The following is a 20,394-nucleotide window of genomic DNA, read 5'->3' on the forward strand; positions in this document are numbered from 1 at the left end:
TGCAAGTTCTCAAGCATGGATAGCACAACTCCAAATATTAGCTATGAGCCTGAGGCATTGCAATGTGTCAGTTGTCGCAAGTCATTGACACATTAGTGTAGTTTTTTTAATGTAAATTGTTACTTTTTTGTTCGTTCTAATAGATTCTTCCCAGTATTAGAGGAGACCAGTGTGTCAGATGTAGAACTATGTATAGATTGGGATACATTATGTTACCATTTCAGCAGCATAAGTGGCTTTGTGTATGACAGCTCTAGAATATGTGACGTTTCTGTAGAAGTACAGTGTTGTTCTTCAGGCCAATAAGTAATCACATCCCCTTATCTCCTAATGTTTTGGCGTAGGCACTAATATTGGTGTTTGATTAATTGCTAAATATGGCTTAGGCCTTTATGACAGTGACGCACAAATATTCATATGCAAATACAACGATAAATGCCCCCAGAATCTCGTTATTTCCTGACTGCTGATGGCATATATTTAGTTGTGTGATTATAGAGCGGCATATAACAAGCAGAGGGTGCCTGCCGCAAGAACAATGCTCCAGTCCCATGTCCACATCGGTCCATCAGTGGCAGCCGGCATCCTGGGCACCTCTGGCGATTTACACGGCCCTACGACATGATCACTTTGGGACCCGGTAATCCCCAGATCTGCCCGCTGACATGGAGGACTCGCCGGACCCCAGACCAGGGCAAATTTGCTTATGTGTAGTAATGAGCATTGTCATCTCTGGTTTCAACTGTACAGCGACTTGTAATGTGAAAATGTGAAGCCTTACCTTGGCTGGAGTTTACATTCTCCATTAGCCGTCTTCTGTGCCATACTATGTGTGAGCATAGCCATGGGGGTACACTGATGTCATTTTAGAAAGGTTGGACTCTGCCGGCGGTCTTGCTGTTGTATCTGTAGCGCCTAATAAACACTTAGTTTAGAAATGCAAATGTTGTTTTAGACGGTTATTCCCCGACACCCACCCAAGAAAATAAAACGTAGTCCCCTATGCATAGTATGGGGGATGGCATGCGCCCTGGAACCCTCGGAAATCCCGAGAACGTAGCACAGGTGCACATGCTCGGCCTCTGTCCTGTTCATTGTCTATGGGACTGCTGGAGTAAGCCGAGTACAGGAAGTTGTAGATCAGAATCACACTTATATTTGTGAATGATGAACCACGTGGGCTTTACAATGAAATGTTTGTTGTTCTAGTCCTCCTTTATTGGGGCCATTGCAATTGGAGATTTGGTGAAAAGCACCCTGGGACCAAAAGGCATGGTAAGTGTTAACCTCTGAAAAATGCTCCTTAAACTGTGAAGTGTTCTTCTGTAGTTAGTAGGACTGCAGAGTGTAGGGGATATTTATGTCTGCGCTGCATTATGTACAATGCCAGATTTCACAATATAAACCGAATACATTACTAAATAGTTCTTGGACCAGGTAAAGCTGGTGTACTTACTTTGACAATTCAGGTAAGAATGATTTCAAAATCCTTTATGGAAGGATGCATAAGTCTGATTAACATTTCTACAGTGCCACCCCTCTCGCCAAAAAGTTTAACACTAGGTGGGTGGAGATTGAATAGACTTGGATGCTATTTCATTCTATAACTGGACTCCTAAAATGCTCACTTTAATATCAGGAGTATACAGCCATTGTCAGGGCTGTCCCACACGTCCAGATAATTCCGGTACCGGAGTTATCCGTGTCCGTGTGCCCGTGAGCTCACGTAGGCCATACGTGCGGCACACGTGTGCCGAGTGGGTACCACACGGAGCGTGCAGGAGACAGCGCTAAAGTTTAGCGCTGTCCCCTGCATCGTGCTGAAGCCGCGATTCATATCTTCTGTGCAGCAGCGTTTGCTGCATAGAAGATATGAATAATAGTGTTTAAATGAAAGATCTATGTGTCCGCCGGCCCCCCCACCCCCTGTGCGCCCCCCCGCTGTTCTGAAAATACTCACCCGCTTCCCTCGTTGGCTGTCGCTGCTTCCTGTCCTGCCTTCCTGCCTTCTACTGTATGCGGTCACGTGGGGCCGCTCATTTACAGTCATGAATAGGCGGCTCCACCCCTATGGGAGGTGGAGCCACATATTCATGACTCTAGTCGGCGGCCCCACGTGACCGCATACAGTAGAAGGCAGGACAGGAAGCCGCGACAGCCAACGAGGGACGTGGGTGAGTATTTTCAGAACAGCGGGGGGGCGCACAGGGGGTGGGGGGGCGGCGGACAGATAGATCTTTCTTTTAAACACTATTATTCATATCTTCTATGCAGCAAACGCTGCTGCACAGAAGATATGAATCGCGGCTTCAGCACCATGTGGGGGGGACAGCGCTTACTGTAGCGCTGTCTCCTGCACGCCACAGGGACCGCACACGGAGAACGTCCGTGTGTGGTCCGTGTTTTACACGGACCCATTGACTTTAATGGGTCCGTGTAATACGTGCGCTCCCACGAACACTGACATGTCTCCGTGTTTGGCACACGGAGACACGGTCCGCAAAAAATCAATGACATCTGCACAGATGCATTGATTTTAATGGGTCTACGTGTGTCAGTGTCTCCGGTACGTGAGGAAACTGTCACCTCACGTACCGGAGCCACTGACGTGTGAAACCGGCCTAACATAGATTTTCAAAGTAACTAAACCAATATCATCATCTATTTAGTTCCAGTATGTGCACAGTTTGTATTGCGAAATGTGGTAACAGCACCGTCAGTATACAGTCTGTCTGCTCATATCTGTTGCTGAGGTTATATTGTAATTTCAAAATCCCTGCAAATCTTAAAGGGACTCTTGTCAGCCAAGTACAGGCTCTCGGTGCCTCACGGCGGCCAATCATTTGTATACACCTTCCCACCTGCTTGGTTTCCATCTATCTCCACCCTTCTCTGGCCCTATGAATCCAGAGCTGTCAATCAAAGAGGGGGGAGATTGAGGGAAACCAAGCAGGTGGGAAGATGTATGTAAATGATTGGCCCCACCATGAAGCACCAGATGGCAGGGCTTAGTTTGAAGTCATTCTGCTCTAACAGTCCCTTTTAGTCTGCTTGTAAAGCCAATGATTGAGACAAGTATTGTAATTGATGAAATGTTCTATTATCTTTAAATCAGAGCTTTGAGTATTTTACCTCAGTATTTGTAAGCCAAAAAAGGGATGGGCCAATGAAAGGAAAAGTAGAAACAGGTCACCACTTTAGTATTTATTTTTTTACCCAGTCTTGGTTTTGGCTTACAGATACTGATGTAAAATTCAGACCAAATACTGAACGTGTGAACGTGACCTTGGAGGAACAAACTGCAATAGCCAGTATAACTAAACGTATTAGAATAACTTCTTCATGCTAGTTTTCTAATATAAAGATTTAAACTCATGCATGGTGATATGGATTTCATATTCTGATCGTCTGGTTGCTTCCGTGAACAGGACAAGATCCTCCTAAGTAGTGGCAGAGACAGCAATGTTACTGTAACCAACGATGGAGCAACCATCCTAAAGTCTATTGGCATTGATAATCCTGCTGCCCAAGTGTTAGTAGGTAAGTGAGAAACTGACAGTCTACAGTACACAGCGGTTGTCTGTGATATCGATTCAACACCTAGAGCCTGTGGGGTTGTCAGTTCTGGGGGAAATACACAGACAACAAAACCTACTTTAGGGTATGTTCACACTGGGCGTTTTTTCGCAGATTTTTTTTTTTTTTTTTTTTTTTTTTTATGCTAATTTTCAGCTGCTTTTCACAGTACCAGCAAAACCATGAGACTTCAGAAATCTCATGCATACACATTGTTTTTTTGGTCAGGATTTTTTGCTTTGCTGCTTTTTTTTTTTTTTTTTTACATAGATGATGTCACTTCTTTAAGCTTTTTTTGCAGTTTTTTTCACCCATTAACTTGAATGGATGGTGAAAAACACTGCAAATACACAGGATGACTTTTTTTGCTGCGTATTTGCTGCAGAAAAGTCAAGGACAGCATGATGTGACCTCACACTCAGCTCCGCTACATCTAGATGGAAGGCTGCATGGTTGCATGATGCGACCGTACAGCCTGTCATCCAGCAGACACTGAGCAGCGGACCCGAACCCCATTCACTTGAATGGGGGACCCGAACCCCATTCACTTGAATGGGGGACCCGACAATACAGTGGTTGCCACTCTATGTTCATGACAGCTCGGCAAACACTGCTTCTGATCGGCGTTAAAATCATCCCCGCCGATCAGACAGCCGCGTTTCCCACACTGTTAAAAGCGAGCCTGAGTACTCAGCTGTGATCGGAGGTATAAAGTTTACCTCCGCTCACTGTAGTCAGCTGATGGGACTACTGTTCCTATCAGCCGACGCCTGCTGCCGCTAATAACAGTGAGAGCAGGAACGTATGATGGGAGTATTCATCAGCTGGCTCCTGCGCTGTAAATAAACACAGTTGGCGCATTTTATAGATGCTCCCTCGAGTGGCTGAGAGCTGATGTTTTTAGTCTGGGGGCAATATCCATGGCCCCTTCTTAGGCTATTAGTTTCAGCCCACAGCAGTCTGCATATCCGTTGCTGGTTATTCATTATTGAGGGACCCTACGTTTTTGTTTTTTTTGGGGGGGGGGGGGTCCCCCGATTTTAATAGCCAGTAAAGGCTGTGTTTACAGCTGTGAGCTGATATTAATAGCCTGGTATTACCCCCTTTCCAGGCTGTAAACCTTGGCCCCCAGCTGTTGGCTTTCCCTCTGCTGGTTAAGAAAATTACTCCGGAGCCCACTCAATTTTTTTCAGAAAAATATTTTAATGCATATACAGAAAGCTGCCCACGGACATATTCTATCTGTATATACTGAATGTAATCCATCTTTCTATCCTGTTGGGTCCTGCTGTGATTTCACTGTACACGGCTGCTGAATTGCCGGTTTTTATTCTATCTAATATGTATGTGTATGTCTGTGTATTCTATTCTAACCTGTCACGCTGTGATTTTACTGTACGTTGCCGCTGAATTGCTGGCTTTTCAAAGGATCTACAGGTATGGTGCTGCAGGAAGTAGCTTTTTTTTTCCCTCTGGGGAACTCAACTTTATTAGCATGCACAAAGAGACACAAGTTAGCCCCAAAAACACTTGAAAAAAGGGAATAAAAAATGCACCAAAACATGCGTTTTTGCCGCAGATTCTTTCCTCCCAAGAAATCAGGTTTTGCTGCAGAAAAAGCTAAAATGCCCAGTGTGAACATACTCTTACATTCAGATTATAAAGCTGCTGGTGCTAAGTTGTTTTTCTCTTCGTCTAGATATGTCTAAGGTCCAAGATGATGAAGTAGGTGATGGGACCACATCAGTTACTGTGCTGGCTGCTGAGTTGCTTAGAGTAAGATCTTTTTTTTTTTTCTGTTAATTGAGTTTTCAGAATAATGTATGAACATGTAAATATATACACGTGCTTACATACACAATTAAAGAGATTCTCTGGGGAAATAACATTTTGTACTGTCCCTGCCCTCATAAACTGTAAAGATAAGATGCCCAGTGAACTAAAATTCTTTACAACACTTGTAATTTCATGGGACAGCAGCTGCTCCTCACTGCTCACCCATCCTGTCTGGAACATAGCATCACACCCCAGTGTGCTGCTTCCCGCTGCGAGTAACAGCCAGTCTGAGAAGAGGGGTGAGCCCTCCTCTCACTTTTTCTTGATTTCTACAGAGAAACAGCGATTATCAGGAGACTAGCTGATAGTAACAGCATAGAGGAGCTGCACACTGCTGTAATGAGGGGTGCGCAGTGAAGGGCAGCTCTTGTCGCACCAGCTTCCTAATAGTGTCTTCTTGTCTGCGGTCTGAGATGAGGGGACATGGCCTTCAATGACCGCATGTTTTGTGGCTGTCTAACAGCCACAAAACATGCAGCCACAGGGACTCGAATGTATCACTCGAGTACCTGCAATACTCTGTGCAATACCCAAGCTCTCATCACTACAGAGAATGTTTTAGATTGCTGTGTTAAATAATAATTATTTCTTTATCGCTTCATTGGGGGGGCACAGGTAACCATGGGTGTATGCTGCTGTTGCTAGGAGGCTGACACTAGGCAAAAAAGGAAAATAGCTCCTCCACGGCAGTATACACCCATCGACGGGCACAAAGCAACTCCGTTTAAGCTTAGTGTCTGTAGGAGGCGGACCTGGATCTGATTCCAGATCCACAGTTTTTTCCTTTGCAGGTGCCCTGTTTTGTGTGAAATCTTTTCCCTTTGTCTTTCAGGTTCATCGTTTTAGGGTAATGGTGTAATGTCTCACCCTGATTTCCCACATTCAATGCGACCGATAGAGCATTGATTGTGGGGTCACCTACATCGCCCACTCTCGGACCCGCAGGCAGGACTTTATCCCCTGTCACCCATACTGGTGTTTGAGGGTTGATTCCCGGTGGCCAGTCCTTGCCTTTTACCCTCCTCACCCCTCTCCTTGGAGAGGGTTAAGAGGGAGACGGTGGTCACCAGCTTTGGCCTCCCCCCTTGTAAGGGGTTGATGCCGTCTTCTGCATCGTCTGGAGATGGTGCGGAAAGGAGGATCCCGAATACCAGTGACCCTCTCCCATCCGAGGGCTCCTGACGTGATCCTCATCTGTGAAGAGGAATCCTGGACTCGCCTGCAGGTAGGTATGTTTCCCCCCAGCAGGCATGACCCTTCCTCATTCCGGGCCCTTAACAGGGACAGGGCGCCCCCAGCAGCAGCGGCTCCTTGCCCCTCTCCTTCTCTGGCAGCGCCGTGCATGCAAGACTCAAGGGGTGCACAGCTATCCCAGATCATCTGCTGATCCATCGTTGGTATCTGGTAGGCTCTGCCCCATCCCTTTCCTTGCCTCTGTCTCTCTATATATATTTAGCTCTCTTCAGCAGTATCACTAGGCTTGACCTATGCCCAACCCTGCAGGGGGTTCTCATTTTCCCTCTAAGCCCACTGTTATTCAATACGCCTGCGCCCGCTGTAAATTAAAGTGGTCTTCAGGTCAGCTGTCCCCTTTCTGCTTGTCCTGCGGTCCTTCCAACATGTCGGCCCCACAGGAGCACTTCACCACCTGGGATGAGAGCACACCCCTCCCCCCGGAGTGGGCTGTTGTCATGTCTGTAGGTCTCTGACCTGACTAAAGTATTGCAGACCCTTGTCCAGGCCCTGGAACGTTTTCCACATCTATCTGCCGCCACCAGTGCTCCGAACGCCTCCTAGGGCGATTCGCACGCACCTGATCACGACCTTCACAGGGACAGATCGTTAAAGCGTCTAGGAAGCGGGCTTTCCCTAGCTCTTCATGCGGTTCCCCGGGCCCCTCTGCATCTTCCAGGATGCCTCCCTCTCCCCATACTGCCTCCTCATAGGCAGCATTTGGGTCGGATGTGGATTCACAGTACGAGTCAGATTCAGACTAGGCTTCTAAGATGCAGGACATGGTAGATAGCCTTATTTTGGCTATTACCCAAACTTTTAAACTAAAAGAGGATGAGGTTTCCGCTCAAAAACACTGTTTCCTTCAAACGTGTAAAACGTCCTCCTCGGACCTTTCCCAATCACAAAGAGTTTGAAGCGACTTTGGCTAAACACTGGGAACATCCCGAAAAGCATTTCCCGGGAAGGAAACAGCTAGACATCCTGTATCCCTTTAGCCCAGATCTTGACAGCAAATGGGCAGAGTCCCCTAAGGTGAACCCGCCGGTTTCTCGTCTGTCCTCAGACAGTACTGTCTCTACCAGATGGTGCGTCTCTTAAAGACTCTTCTGATAGGCATTTTGAGTACTTGGCCAAATCGACCTTTGAAGCGACTGGTGCCTCCCTCTGCCCCAGCTAAGTCCATTTCTGCCTGGGCCAAAATGCTATGCCAGGGCATCTTAACGACTTCCTCTGGACGAGTTGGCAGATCAGATTGCTCACGCCGGCAAATATCTTCTGGCTGCCTTTTTGGATGCGGCCGATTGTTCCGCCAGGGCAAACAGCAACATGATTTATATACGCCGCATTCAGTGGTTTAAGGCGTGAAATGCAGATCCCTCTTCACGAACCTCGCTTTTCAGGGTTCCAGGCTCTTTGGGTCCAGACTGGACCAGATAGTTTCGGACACTACCGGGGCAAAGAGTACTTCTCTTCCACAGTCCAGACCTGAACATCCTTTCAGTAGGAAGGGGCTCCTGCCCTTTCGTTCCTTTCGACCTTTTTCCTCTTCAGGGACTTCCTCCCAGCAGGACCGCTTGGCCACCCCAAGGGAAAGAAGAAAACCATCCTTCAAACCGGCACCTCACTGGAGGCCAAAGACCCGTTCCTCCAAGTCCTCTGGGTCCTGCTCTCACAGGTTCTTCTCTAAGTGACAGGTCACCCCCACCTGGGAATCTTTCCGGCTTCTTCCCTTCAGGGATGCATGGCTGTCAGTGGTCGTCGATGCCTGGGTCAGAGAGAGAGTTACGTCTGGTTACCAGATCCCCCCAGGAAGACGTTTCTTCCTATCTCACCCACCAAAACTCCCGTCTCAAGCCCCAAGGGTTCTTCAGGCTGTCTCTTCCCTTCTGCGCTCAGGAGTGATCATACCCGTTCCCTGGCACAAACTGTTTTCAGTGTTCTCTTCCAACCTGTTCGTTGTCCTGAAGAACGACGGATCGCTTTGTTCGATTTTGGGCCTCAAACAGCTGAACTGCCATGATCGGATCCGCCATTTCAGGATGGAATCCCTACGCTCGGTGATCGCCTCCATGGAGCCGGGGGAGTTTCTTTGCTCTGTAGACATTCAGGATGCTTATCTCCACATTCCTGTGTGTGCAGCATCAAAGAATCCTTCGGTTTGCCATTCAGGAGGATCATTATCAGTTCACAGCCCTTCCTTTCGGCCTGGCGTCTGCCCCCAGGGTGTTCACGAAAGTCATGGCCATCCTTCGCTCCAAGGGGATGCTCATAATTCCCTACCTGGACAATCTTCTGATGAAGGGGCTGTCCTGACGAGACGGCGACCAGAGTCTTCAGATCACTCTGGACACTGATCCATCTCGGCTGGTTAGTCAGCAGGGAGAAGTCCTCCCTGATCCCAGCTCAGCGCCTGGTGTTCCTGGGTATGAGGTTTGACTTCCTCCTACAGGAGAAGTTTGCATCTCTGCCAGGGAATCTGCTCTCTAAGGCGACCAGCCCCTCTTCCTCTATGGTCTTGCATGATGGTTCTGGGGAAGATGATTGCCTCCATGGAAGCCGTGCTTTTTGCCCAGTTCCTTACCTGTCCTCTTCAGCTGGCCCTCCTGTCTGTATGGGACAAGAGAACAGTCTCCTTGGACCTACCAGTATTTCTGCCTCTCAAGATGAGGCAATCTCTGACTTGGTGGACGCTGTCCGCCTTGGTCCTGCGCGGGAGGTCCTTTCTCCCCCTCCGGTGGCAGGTCATCACCACCGATGCCAGTCTCCTCGGTTGGGGAGCGGTCTTCCTTCATCACACAGCGCAAAGTTGCTGGAATGCTCAGGAAGCCCTTCTCTTCAATCTTTTGGAGTTCAGGGCAATCTTTCTTGCTCTTCTCCGCTGGCAGTCCCTCTTCGCAGGCAAGCCAATCATCATTCAGTCGGACAACACCACGGCCATGGCTTACATAAACCACCAAGGCGGGACTCGCAGCAAACAGATGATGACAGAGGCGACAAAGATTCTGCGATGGGTGGAACGTCACGTCCCTGCCATATCAGCCGCTCACATTCCGGGGCTGGACAACTGGGCAGCCGATTTTCTGAGTCGTTGGGGTCTCGCATCAGGCGAGTGGTTTCTCAATCTTGCGGTCTTCAACCAAATATGCCAGAGATGGGGCACTCCGGACGTCGACCTGATGGCTTCTCGGATTAACAACAAGGTTTGTCGGTTCGTAGCCAGGTCCTGGGATCCGCTGGCCATCGGTTGCGATGCTTTAGTGAGCCCATGGTCCCAGTTTCAGTTGCCTTATCTTTTTCCGCCTCTCCCCTTGATTCCAAGGGTCGTAAAAAAATAAAGGCAGAAGGGATTTCCGTAATCCTAATAGCTCCAGACTGGCCAGTATGGGCCTTGTATGCGGAGCTGGTGAACATGCTCATGGACGCTCTCTGGAGGCTTCCAGACCGTCCAGATCTTCTCTCACAAGGCCCCCTCCTCCACCCGAGTTCTCAGTCTCTGAGTTTAACGGCATGGCCGTTGAGGCCGCAGTCCTGAAGGAAGCTGCTTTTCTCACAAAGTCATCCAGACCATGATTAGGGCGCGAAAACCAGCATCCTCGCGTATCTACCACAGGTGTTGGAAGGCCTTCTTCTGGTGGTGTGAGGAGAACAGTTTGTTTCGAATGTCTTTTTCCCTTCCTTCCGTCCTTGGTTTTCATCAAGCTGGGCTCGACTCAGGTCAGGTGTCCGCTCTGTCAATTCTCTTCCGGAGAGATCTGGCTTCCTGTTCCCAGGTGAAGACTTTTCTTCAGGGTGTTGCCCACCTTGCACCACCCTACCATCCTCCGATAGAACCATGGGATCTAAACCTTGTTCTCGCCACTCTTCAGCGCACGCCTTTTGAGCCCATCCAGGATATCTCGTTTTCTCTCCTGTTATTGAAAGTGGCCTTCCTAATTGCCATTACGTCTATCAGGAGGGTTTCTGAACTAGCAGCATTGTTTTGTCGTTTTCCGTTCCTGGCCCTGCATCGGGACAAGATAGTTTTCTGACCCGTTCCTTCCTTTCTTCCCAAAGTAGTTTCTGCTTTTCACATCAATGAAGACATTGTCCTTCCTTCTTTGTCCTTCTCCAGTTCATCCCCTGGAAAAGTCCCTTTACAAGCTGGATTTGGTCAGAGCTATTCGAGTCTATCTTTGTAGGACCACTTCTTTTCATCAGTCCGATTCCCTGTTTGTCATCACTGAAGGTCGTCGTAAGGGGCTCCCAGTTTCTAAGTCCACTTTTGCCTGTTGAATTCGTTTGGCAATATTGGAGGCGTATCACGTTCAGGACAAACAGCCTTCTCCTGGCCGTGGGGGTTTCCTGGGTTGTTCGTCACCAGGCTTCATCTTTGCAGATCTGCAAGGCTGCACCTGGTCATCCCTACACACGTTTGCAAGGTTTTACAGGGTTAATACCCACACCTCAGCTGATGCAGGCTTGGTTAGGATGGTACTTAACATTATAAACTTCTCTGGAGCACCTGGGGATTCAAGGTACTCACATCACATCTAGATAAGTTCCTTGAGTGGTCTAGTTATCAAAATGGGAGTTACTTTTGGGGGTTTCCACTGTTTAGGCGCATCAGGGGCTCTCCAAACACAACATGACTTCTGCTAATTTTCCAGCAAATTTTGCTTTCAAAAAGTCAAATGGCGCTCCTTCTCTTCCGAGCTCTGCCGTGTGCCCAAACAGTAGTTTTCTCCCTCATAAAGTGTATTGGCGCACTCAGGAGAATTGTATGGTGCAATTTCTCCTGTTACCCTCATGAAAATAAACAAATTTAAGTCTAAAGTAAAATTTTTGTGAAAAAAAAGTTTAAATGTTATTTTTTTTTCCTTCCATTAATTCCTGTGAAGCACCTGAAGGGTTAATAAACTTCTTGAGACTTGCCGTTTTTAGTATAGTGTCACTTTAGGTATTTTCTGTGATATAGGCCCCTCAAAGTCACTGCAACTATGATGTGATCCCTAACATTTTTTTTTTTTTTAAATGAGAAATCACTGGTCAACTTTCAACCCTTATTTCCGAACAGAACAAAAAAGTTTCACAAATTGTGCTGATGTAAGGTATACGTGTGAAATGTTACTTATTAACTATTTTGTGTGACAGTATTTTAAGGGCATAAAAATGCAAAGTTTGAAGCTTGAGAAATTATCCAAATTTTTGCCAAATTTGCGATATTTTCACAAATGCAAGTCTTATTAAAGAAATTTTACCACTGTCATTAAGTACAATATATCATGAGAAAACGTTCTCAGACTCAGTGGGATCCGTTGACTCGTTCCAGCGTTTTAACCACATAAAGTGACAGTGGTCAGAATTGTAAAATTTGGACTGGTCAGTAGGTGACAACAGGATTGAAGTGGTTAACCACTTGGCATTTTTAGAAATCTGAAGCGGTTATGAGATGTTCAAAAGCCTGAGCATATGCACAGCAAGTTTTGAACCCAGATACCTGGAGAGCTCCCGATGGTCAACTGTACGGAGCCGCAGCTGCATGTGTGGCGGCTGTGTGACCGTGACAACATATGTATGGAGAGCCTGTTTGTTGTGATTGTCACACAGCCGCCACACATGCAGCTGCGGAGCTGGATACCTGATTATCGGGGCGCTCCAGTATCCAGGTTCCCGAGGCAGCTATTCGGTAACTTCTATAGCTATTCCGATAAGTGTTTATCCGAAGCTATTTGATCAAAACTAATTGTGTGCTCATCTCTTTATAGGGTGCACTGCTTCTATTTTTGATCAAGGAAAGTCTAGTAAAGGGGTTATTCAAGACTTTGAAACTGATGAATGATCCACTTAATAGAAGATCGCTGGGGGTCTGACACCTGTCAACCCCAAAAATCTGCCGTGTGTGCTGTCTAGTTGCCTTTGTAGTGGCAATTCCTGTAGCTCATATTCACTTCACTGTTTTCATCCATATACTGTTAAGTCTTTCTGTTGCTGCAGTTCACGGCAGAAGATCAGTGAAGGTTTCGGTTGTCAGATACCAAGCAGCCTGATAATGACTAGGTCAGGTTCTCAATATGAAAGTAGTGGTCAATGCTTTCGATTTACACTTTAAAGGGGTATTCCAGTGGCTTGGCATTTGTAGAGTCACTGGCAAATGAGCAAGCTTTGTTTTATCTGAAACTCTCATGCAATAAGAAGTATTATCTGTGGCTAGGTGGTAAAAGATAAGGAAAGAAATGCTCCTGTCAGAAGTTGAAGCATTAGTTACACTTGCACCATTTTAATGCCATTGTGGTTAATTTTACTACCTTTTTTTTTAGGAAGCTGAGCTCTTGATTGCCAAGAAGATTCATCCACAAACTATTATTTCTGGTTGGAGATTGGCCACCCAGGTTGCCAGAGAAGCTCTTTTAAATGCAGCACTGGATCATGGGTGAGTTATCACTGAAACTCATCGTCAACACTTAATCTTGTGTGCTTATTGAACTTACCCATTCCACTGGTGTTTTTCATGCATCCTCAATTAGTCATTAGTAAAGTGTGTGAGTTAAAATACTCATCGGTCACTTTCTTCTGCCGTTTCCAGCACCACTCGTCTCCTGCATTGTGTGACTGCAGCTCTTTCTTGCCGCTCACACCATGAAACGATAATTCCTCTCTTAACCATAAGCCTGCGAGAGTCCAATCCTGCGTCTCAGAGGCTTACAGAGAACCTCACTTCTGATCCGTATAGAAGATGCTTTGTGAGCTATCTGGTCACACGGTGCAGTAGAGGACCAGAGCAGCGCTGAAACCGGCATCAGACGGCAATGCCATGTATTGGGCACACACACTGTACATATATTACTAACACAATATATCACTAACAAAGTGAAGTGAACTGAATGCCGTAGTACAAAGAGTAACACTTACTTGTAGGCTAATTTGCTTGAAATAAAATGTCTTAACTTTTCCATGAGAGATCTACAGCAAATGCACAAACCCTTAAGCAGGCAATAGACATAATGATCATTAAAAGGGGTTCCCACATAGTTCTTTTTGACTAATAGATTTTGTAATAAAAATAATTTCCACAATTGGATGTTTAAAAATAAAATGTCCCTGTGCTGAGATAATCTTATGAATGTCCCCTGCTGTGTACTGTGTAATGGCCGTGTCTGACCGTGCAGGAACATGGTCTGATCATACCACAGCTCCTGGGCAGGGGAGGAAGCAATAGAGGGGATACAGACAGGACAGCAGGGGATCACAGATTATACTTTTAAACAATATTTTGCCTTAAAGAATCATTTGTGATCCCATACTGTCCTGTCTGTATATTCTTTTCCTTCCTCTCCTGCTCAGGAGCTGTGGTATGATCAGACCATGTTCCTGTACGGTCAGACACGGCCATTACACAGTACACAGCAGGGGCACATTTATAAGATTATCTCAGCAAAGCAATATTTTATTTAATCACATCCAAGTGTGGAAATGAATATTTTTCCAAGATCTGTTGATTACAATTTTTTTTTCTTTGTGGGAGAACCCCTTCACCACCTTGGGATTTTCCCCTTTTGTTTTTCGCTCCCCTACTTCCCAGAGCCATAACTTTTTTATTTTTCTGTCAATATGGACATGTGAGGGCTTGTTTTTTTGCGTAATAAGTTGTACATTTGATCAACACCATTGTTTTTACCATATCATGTACTAAAAAATAGGGAAAAAAATCCAAGTGTGGTGAAATTGCAAAAAAAAAGTGCAATTCCACAAATGTTTAGATTTTTTTTTTTAGTGTTCAATAAATGCTAAAACTGACCTGTTATTATGATTCTCCAGGTCATTACAAGTTCGTTGCCAGACATATATAGGTTCTTTTTTATTACTGTATATACTCAAGTATAAGCCGAGACACCTAATTTTGCCACAAAAAAATGGGAAAACTTAATGACTCGCATATAAGCCTAGGGTGGGAAATGCAGCAGCTACTGGTAAATTTCAAAAGTAAAAATAGATACCAATAAATGTAAAATTAATTGAGACATCAGTAGGTTAAGTGTTTTTGAATATCCATATTGAAACAGGAGCCCCATATAATGCTCCATACAGTTCATGATGGGCCCCATATAATGCTCCATACAGTTCATGATGGGCCCCATAAGATGCTCCATATTACAATATGCCCCATATAATCCTGCATAAAGGTTAATAATGGCCCCATAAGATGCTCCATAGAGATATTTACCCCATATAGTGCTGCACAAACAATATGGCCCCATAAGATGCTCCATAAAGATAGTTGCCCCATACAGTGCTGCACAAACCTTGATTATGGCCCCATAAGATGCTCCATACAGACACATTTGCCCCATATAGTGCTGCACAAATGTTGAATATGGCCCCATAAGATGCTCCATAGAGATATTTGCCCCATATGCTGTTGCTGCGATGAAAAAAAAAATCACATACCTCTCGTCGCTCAGGCCCCCGACACTTTAAATATTCACCTCTCCTCGTTCCGGGCTCTGCTCCGTCTTCAGTGTCTTCTGCACTGACATTCAGGCAGAGGGCGCGCACTAACCACATCATTGCGCCCTCTGACCGGAGCGTCACTGCAGAAGACGCTGAAGACGGAGCGGCGCCCGGAATGAGGAGAGGTGAATATCGTGCAGCGCTCCCCCTGCCCATTATACTCACGTGCTCCTGGCGCGGTCCCTGGTTCTCCCGACACCGCAGCTTCTTCCATCGTTGAGCAGTCACCGTTACCGCTCATTACAGTAATGAATATGCGGCTCCACCCCTATGGGAGTGGAGTCGGGTCCATATTCATTACTGTAATGAGCGGTACCATGTGACCGCTCACTACAGGAAGAAGCTGCTGTGCCGGGAGAACCAGGGACCGCGCTGGGAGCAGGTGAGTATTATTAGACAGTTGCCGCTCCTCCTCCCCTGCCGACCCCTGTGTATGACTCGAGTATAAGCTGAGAGGGGGACTTTCAGCCCCAAAAAATGGGCTGAAAATCTCGGCTTATACTCGAGTATGTACAGTAAGTGGTGAAAAAAAGTGCAATGTTTTATTAATTATAAAAAGCACCGTTTTCTGAGGCCCATAGTGTCTCCATTTTTCATGGGCAGTGTCAGGGCTTATTTTTTGTGCACCGATCTGATGTTTTTATTGATACCATTTTGGTGTAGATACGAACTTTTGATCGCCTGTTGTTGCATTTTATTACACTGTTGCAGCAACCAAAAAAAGTAATTCTGGCGTTTTGATTTTTTTTTCCTCATTATGCCATTTACTGGTTAAATTAATTCTTTATATTTTGAAAGATTGGGTGTATCAGAAATGATCATCTGCTATGAACGCTGGCCACCGGGTGGTGCTCATAGCAGATCTGGAATGACAAGCATGGGGATCTCCTGTAACTGTAATCCTCTTGGCTACAGCAGGAGCCTTCTCCCTTCTGTACACTCTGTCTGGTGATTGTGAAACCCCAGCCCTTCTTAAGTTTACCTGCCAAAAGTGTGGTCCGCAGGAGATTAACCCCAGAGTCCTGTAGATGATTCCTTCAGAATGATCTGTCTGCAGAATTTTCTAATTGTTAAAGACATGCAATGTTTTGATGCTCATTAATCCCTGGGTTTATTGTTCCTTAGACAAGGTATTCTGCGCCATGATTGCATCAAAAATAAATCAATTATTTTCTTCCAATGTATCTAAAGTGTTGCTCTAAAATGTTGTACTCTTATTATGTACACAGCTCCTCTGACGATCTATGTTTCCTTTTATTACAAATGATAATTGTATTAAAGGGAATCTATTAGCAGGATTTTGCTATGTAAGCTGAAGACTGCGTGATGCAGGGGTTAAAACACAGATTTCAGCCATGCCTCTCTTCTCAGTGTGGTTTGTGTGCAGTGATTGATTTTTTTTTTTTTTTTTTGCATCAGTAGCTTATCATTGCTGGGACACAGAAGCTTGTGCATGCTAGTCCGACACACGCCTCCTGTGATGAGCAGCTCATTGTCTATGGACGTTATATTTCTGAATCTAAAAACTCCAATTGTGTCAGTACGGCTGCACCCAGTAATCTAAGTAATACATTGTTGGATTCTGGGTGGCTTTGCCTACATTAATTATGCTCAGATGAGGTAGCAAAAACCTGCTGACAGATTCCCTTTAATGATGTAGTTAGGTCGTACAGTTAAATTACTGATTTACTAAGTTACTTAAAGAGTATCTCTCACCCCATTTGAGTTCTTTAAGCTGATATGGGCATACAGATGGTATAAAGCAGAAACTAGTCATACCTGTATTCCTCCTTGATGATGATGCCTTGTTCATTTAAAATAATCTTTTGGTCGCTTTCGTCTTCCAGGCTATGGGGCGTTTTCTGCCTGGAAGATCAGACTACCTCTTCTCTCATTATACTAGATTACACACACACACACACACACACACACACACACACACACACACACACACACACACACACACACACACACACACACACACACACACACACACACACACACTCTTCCCTGCTTGCTTTTTATGTCTCTCCAATTACTGTATTTACTCGTGTATAAGTCGACCTGAGTATAAGCCGAGGCACCTAATTTTGCCTCGTAAAACTGGGAAAACATATTGACTCGAGTATAGACCGGGTATGCATTGTCCCCTAATCCTTATTCTGGTATGTCTGGTTCCTCATCCCCATCCTTGTGTGCATGGTTCCTCATCCCCATCCTTGTCTGCATGGCTCCTTATTCCATCCTTGGATGCATGGCTCCTTATCCCCATCCTTGTCTGCATGGCTCCTTATTCCCATCCTTGTCTGCATGGCTCCTTATTCCCATCCTTGTCTGCATGGCTCCTTATCCCCATCCTTGTCTGCATGGCTCCTTATTCCCATCCTTGTCTGCATGGCTCCTTATCCCCATCCTTGTCTGCATGGCTCCTTATCCCCATCCTTGTCTGCATGGCTCCTTATCCCCATCCTTGTCTGCATGGCTCCTTATCCCCATCCTTGTCTGCATGGCTCCTTATCCCCATCCTTGCATGCATGGCTCCTTATCCCCATCCTTGCATGCATGGCTCCTTATCCCCATCCTTGTCTGCATGGCTCCTTATTCCCATCCTTGTCTGCATGGCTCCTTATTCCCATCCTTGTCTGCATGGCTCCTTATCCCCTATCCTTGTCTGCATGGCTCCTTATCCCCTATCCTTGTCTGCATGGCTCCTTATCCCCATCCTTGGATGCATGGCTCCTTATTCCCATCCTTGTCTGCATGGCTCCTTATCCCCATCCTTGTCTGCATGGCTCCTTATCCCCATCCTTGTCTGCATGGCTCCTTATCCCCATCCTTGTCTGCATGGCTCCTTATCCCCATCCTTGTCTGCGTGGCTCCTTATCCCCATCCTTGTATACGTGGCTCCTTATCCCCATCCTTGTCTGCGTGGCTCCTTATTCCCATCCTTGTATGCGTGGCTCCTTATCCCCATCCTTGTATACATGGCTCCTTATTCCCATCCTTGTATGCATGGCTCCTTATTCCCATCCTTGTATGCATGGCTCCTTATCCCCATCCTTGCATACATGGCTCCTCATCCCCATCCTTGCATACATGGCTCCTTATCCCCATCCTTGCATGCATGGCTCCTTATCCCCATCCTTGCATGCATGGCTCCTTATCCCCATCCTTGCATGCATGGCTCCTTATCCCCATCCTTGCATGCATGGCTCCTTATCCCCATCCTTGTCTGCATGGCTCCTTATCCCCATCCTTGTCTGCATGGCTCCTTATCCCCATCCTTGGATGCATGGCTTCTTATCTCCATCCTTGGATGCATGGCTCCTTATCCCCATCCTTGTCTGCATGGCTCCTTATCCCCATCCTTGTCTGCATGGCTCCTTATCCCCATCCTTGTATGCATGGCTCCTTATTCCCATCCTTGTCTGCATGGCTCCTTATTCCCATCCTTGTCTGCATGGCTCCTTATCCCCATCCTTGTCTGCATGGCTCCTTATCCCCATCCTTGTCTGCATGGCTCCTTATCTCCATCCTTGGATGCATGGCTCCTTATCTCCATCCTTGGATGCATGGCTCCTTATCCCCATCCTTGGATGCATGGCTCCTTATTCCCATCCTTGGATGCATGGCTCCTTATCCCCATCCTTGTCTGCATGGCTCCTTATCCCCATCCTTGTCTGCATGGCTCCTTATCCCCATCCTTGTCTGCATGGCTCCTTATCCCCATCCTTGTCTGCATGGCTCCTTATCCCCATCCTTGTCTGCATGGCTCCTTATCCCCATCCTTGTCTGCATGGCTCCTTATCCCCATCCTTGTCTGCATGGCTCCTTATCCCCATCCTTGTCTGCATGGCTCCTTATCCCCATCCTTGTCTGCATGGCTCCTTATCCCCATCCTTGTCTGCATGGCTCCTTATCCCCTATACTTGTATACATGGCTCCTTATCCCCATCCTTGCATACATGGCTCCTTATCCCCATCCTTGTCTGCATGGCTAATTATCTCCTATCCTTGTATGCATAGTTCCTTATCCCATCTTTGTATGAATGGCCCCCATGAGAAAAGCATTAAAAAAAAAAAAAGAAAATCCTACTTGCCTTCCCTGTGCGCCCTTGCAGCATCTCGTTACGGTGCCAGCAAGTCCTGCGACTGGGCGATCACGTGTCCCCACTCACTAAGGTAATGAATATTCACCTCTCTCCATGCCTATGGCTTGTGTATGAGCCGAGGGGGGCCTTTTCAGCACTAAAAAAGTGCTGAATAACTTGGGTTATACACGAGTATATACGGTAACTGTTCCTCCCTTCTCAGGGCAGTGACTTGAATTGTTTTGTGGGCAGGCACCATAGTATGGCACTCTGAAAAGTTGCACACTCAATTTGCTACCCAAACACAGGCAGAATGTGCAGGCGTGGGATTTCCAGGCATGCACCTGAAGTCAAAGGGAAGAGGGGGATAGAAGTCTGGTATAATGAAGAGTGGGGGCAGTTTTCTCTTCTGCGCAGCATATGCCCCGTAGCTTGGAAATTCAAAACGATAAAGATGATTTTTCATGAACAATGCATCATCTAGGAGGCACACAGGTCTGACTAGTTTCAGCTTTGTACAACTTGTATGCCCATAATAGCTAAAAATGCTCAAATGGGGTGAGAGAGACCCTTTAATTCCGATGATTTGATGCAACAGAAAATGTAATGTCTGCAATGAAGTAAAGGTTCACTGAATAATGTATTGCAAATGGTAAGTTGTCCACTCCATTTGTTTCCACAGAAATGATAAAGAGAAGTTTGAGGCTGATCTGTTGAATATTGCCAGGACAACGTTGTCTTCGAAGCTCCTGACTCACCATAAAGATCACTTTGCAAAGCTCGCCGTGGAAGCTGTTCTGAGACTGAAGGGTTCTGGAAATCTGGAAGCTATCCATATCATTAAGAAGTTAGGAGGAAGTTTAACAGAGTCGTACTTGGATGAAGGTATTCTGTCTAAGCCTGCAGCGGTACATTATGGGGCTCTTCTCACTGCACTGATCGTTTTCTGTAGGGATATTGCTCACGACCATCTTTACCTAAGTAACCTCCACACAATTACTTTCTCCAATTTGTGGATGGCCTTAGCAAGCAAACAGGACATTCGCCTTCTTTTTTCTCACTAAGATGTGGAGTCAGATTTGTTATGATGACGTTTCCTCAGTGATTTGTCTCCTTGCCCTGCTTTTCCCTGTCTGTCTTATTTCATGAATGTGTATAATATTTGCAG

The 20,394-nt window shown here is 46.2% G+C and overlaps 1 protein-coding gene across 5 annotated transcripts in view; it reads left to right on the forward strand.

The window, feature by feature from the left end:
- The window catches only part of CCT2 (chaperonin containing TCP1 subunit 2), a 47,318-nt gene that overhangs the window by 2,038 nt on the left and 24,886 nt on the right, over positions 1-20,394 (forward strand). For all 5 annotated transcript variants that reach the window (XM_077265264.1, XM_077265262.1, XM_077265260.1 and 2 more), the window contains 5 exons: positions 1,210-1,275; positions 3,429-3,540; positions 5,276-5,352; positions 12,945-13,057; positions 19,909-20,111. In XM_077265264.1, the coding sequence (XP_077121379.1) occupies positions 1,210-1,275; positions 3,429-3,540; positions 5,276-5,352; positions 12,945-13,057; positions 19,909-20,111 (571 nt within the window). The remainder of the gene's footprint in view (positions 1-1,209; positions 1,276-3,428; positions 3,541-5,275; positions 5,353-12,944; positions 13,058-19,908; positions 20,112-20,394) is intronic.

The sequence above is a fragment of the Ranitomeya variabilis genome, chromosome 5 (assembly GCF_051348905.1).
Source record: "Ranitomeya variabilis isolate aRanVar5 chromosome 5, aRanVar5.hap1, whole genome shotgun sequence".
Classification (NCBI taxonomy): Eukaryota; Metazoa; Chordata; class Amphibia; order Anura; family Dendrobatidae; genus Ranitomeya; species Ranitomeya variabilis.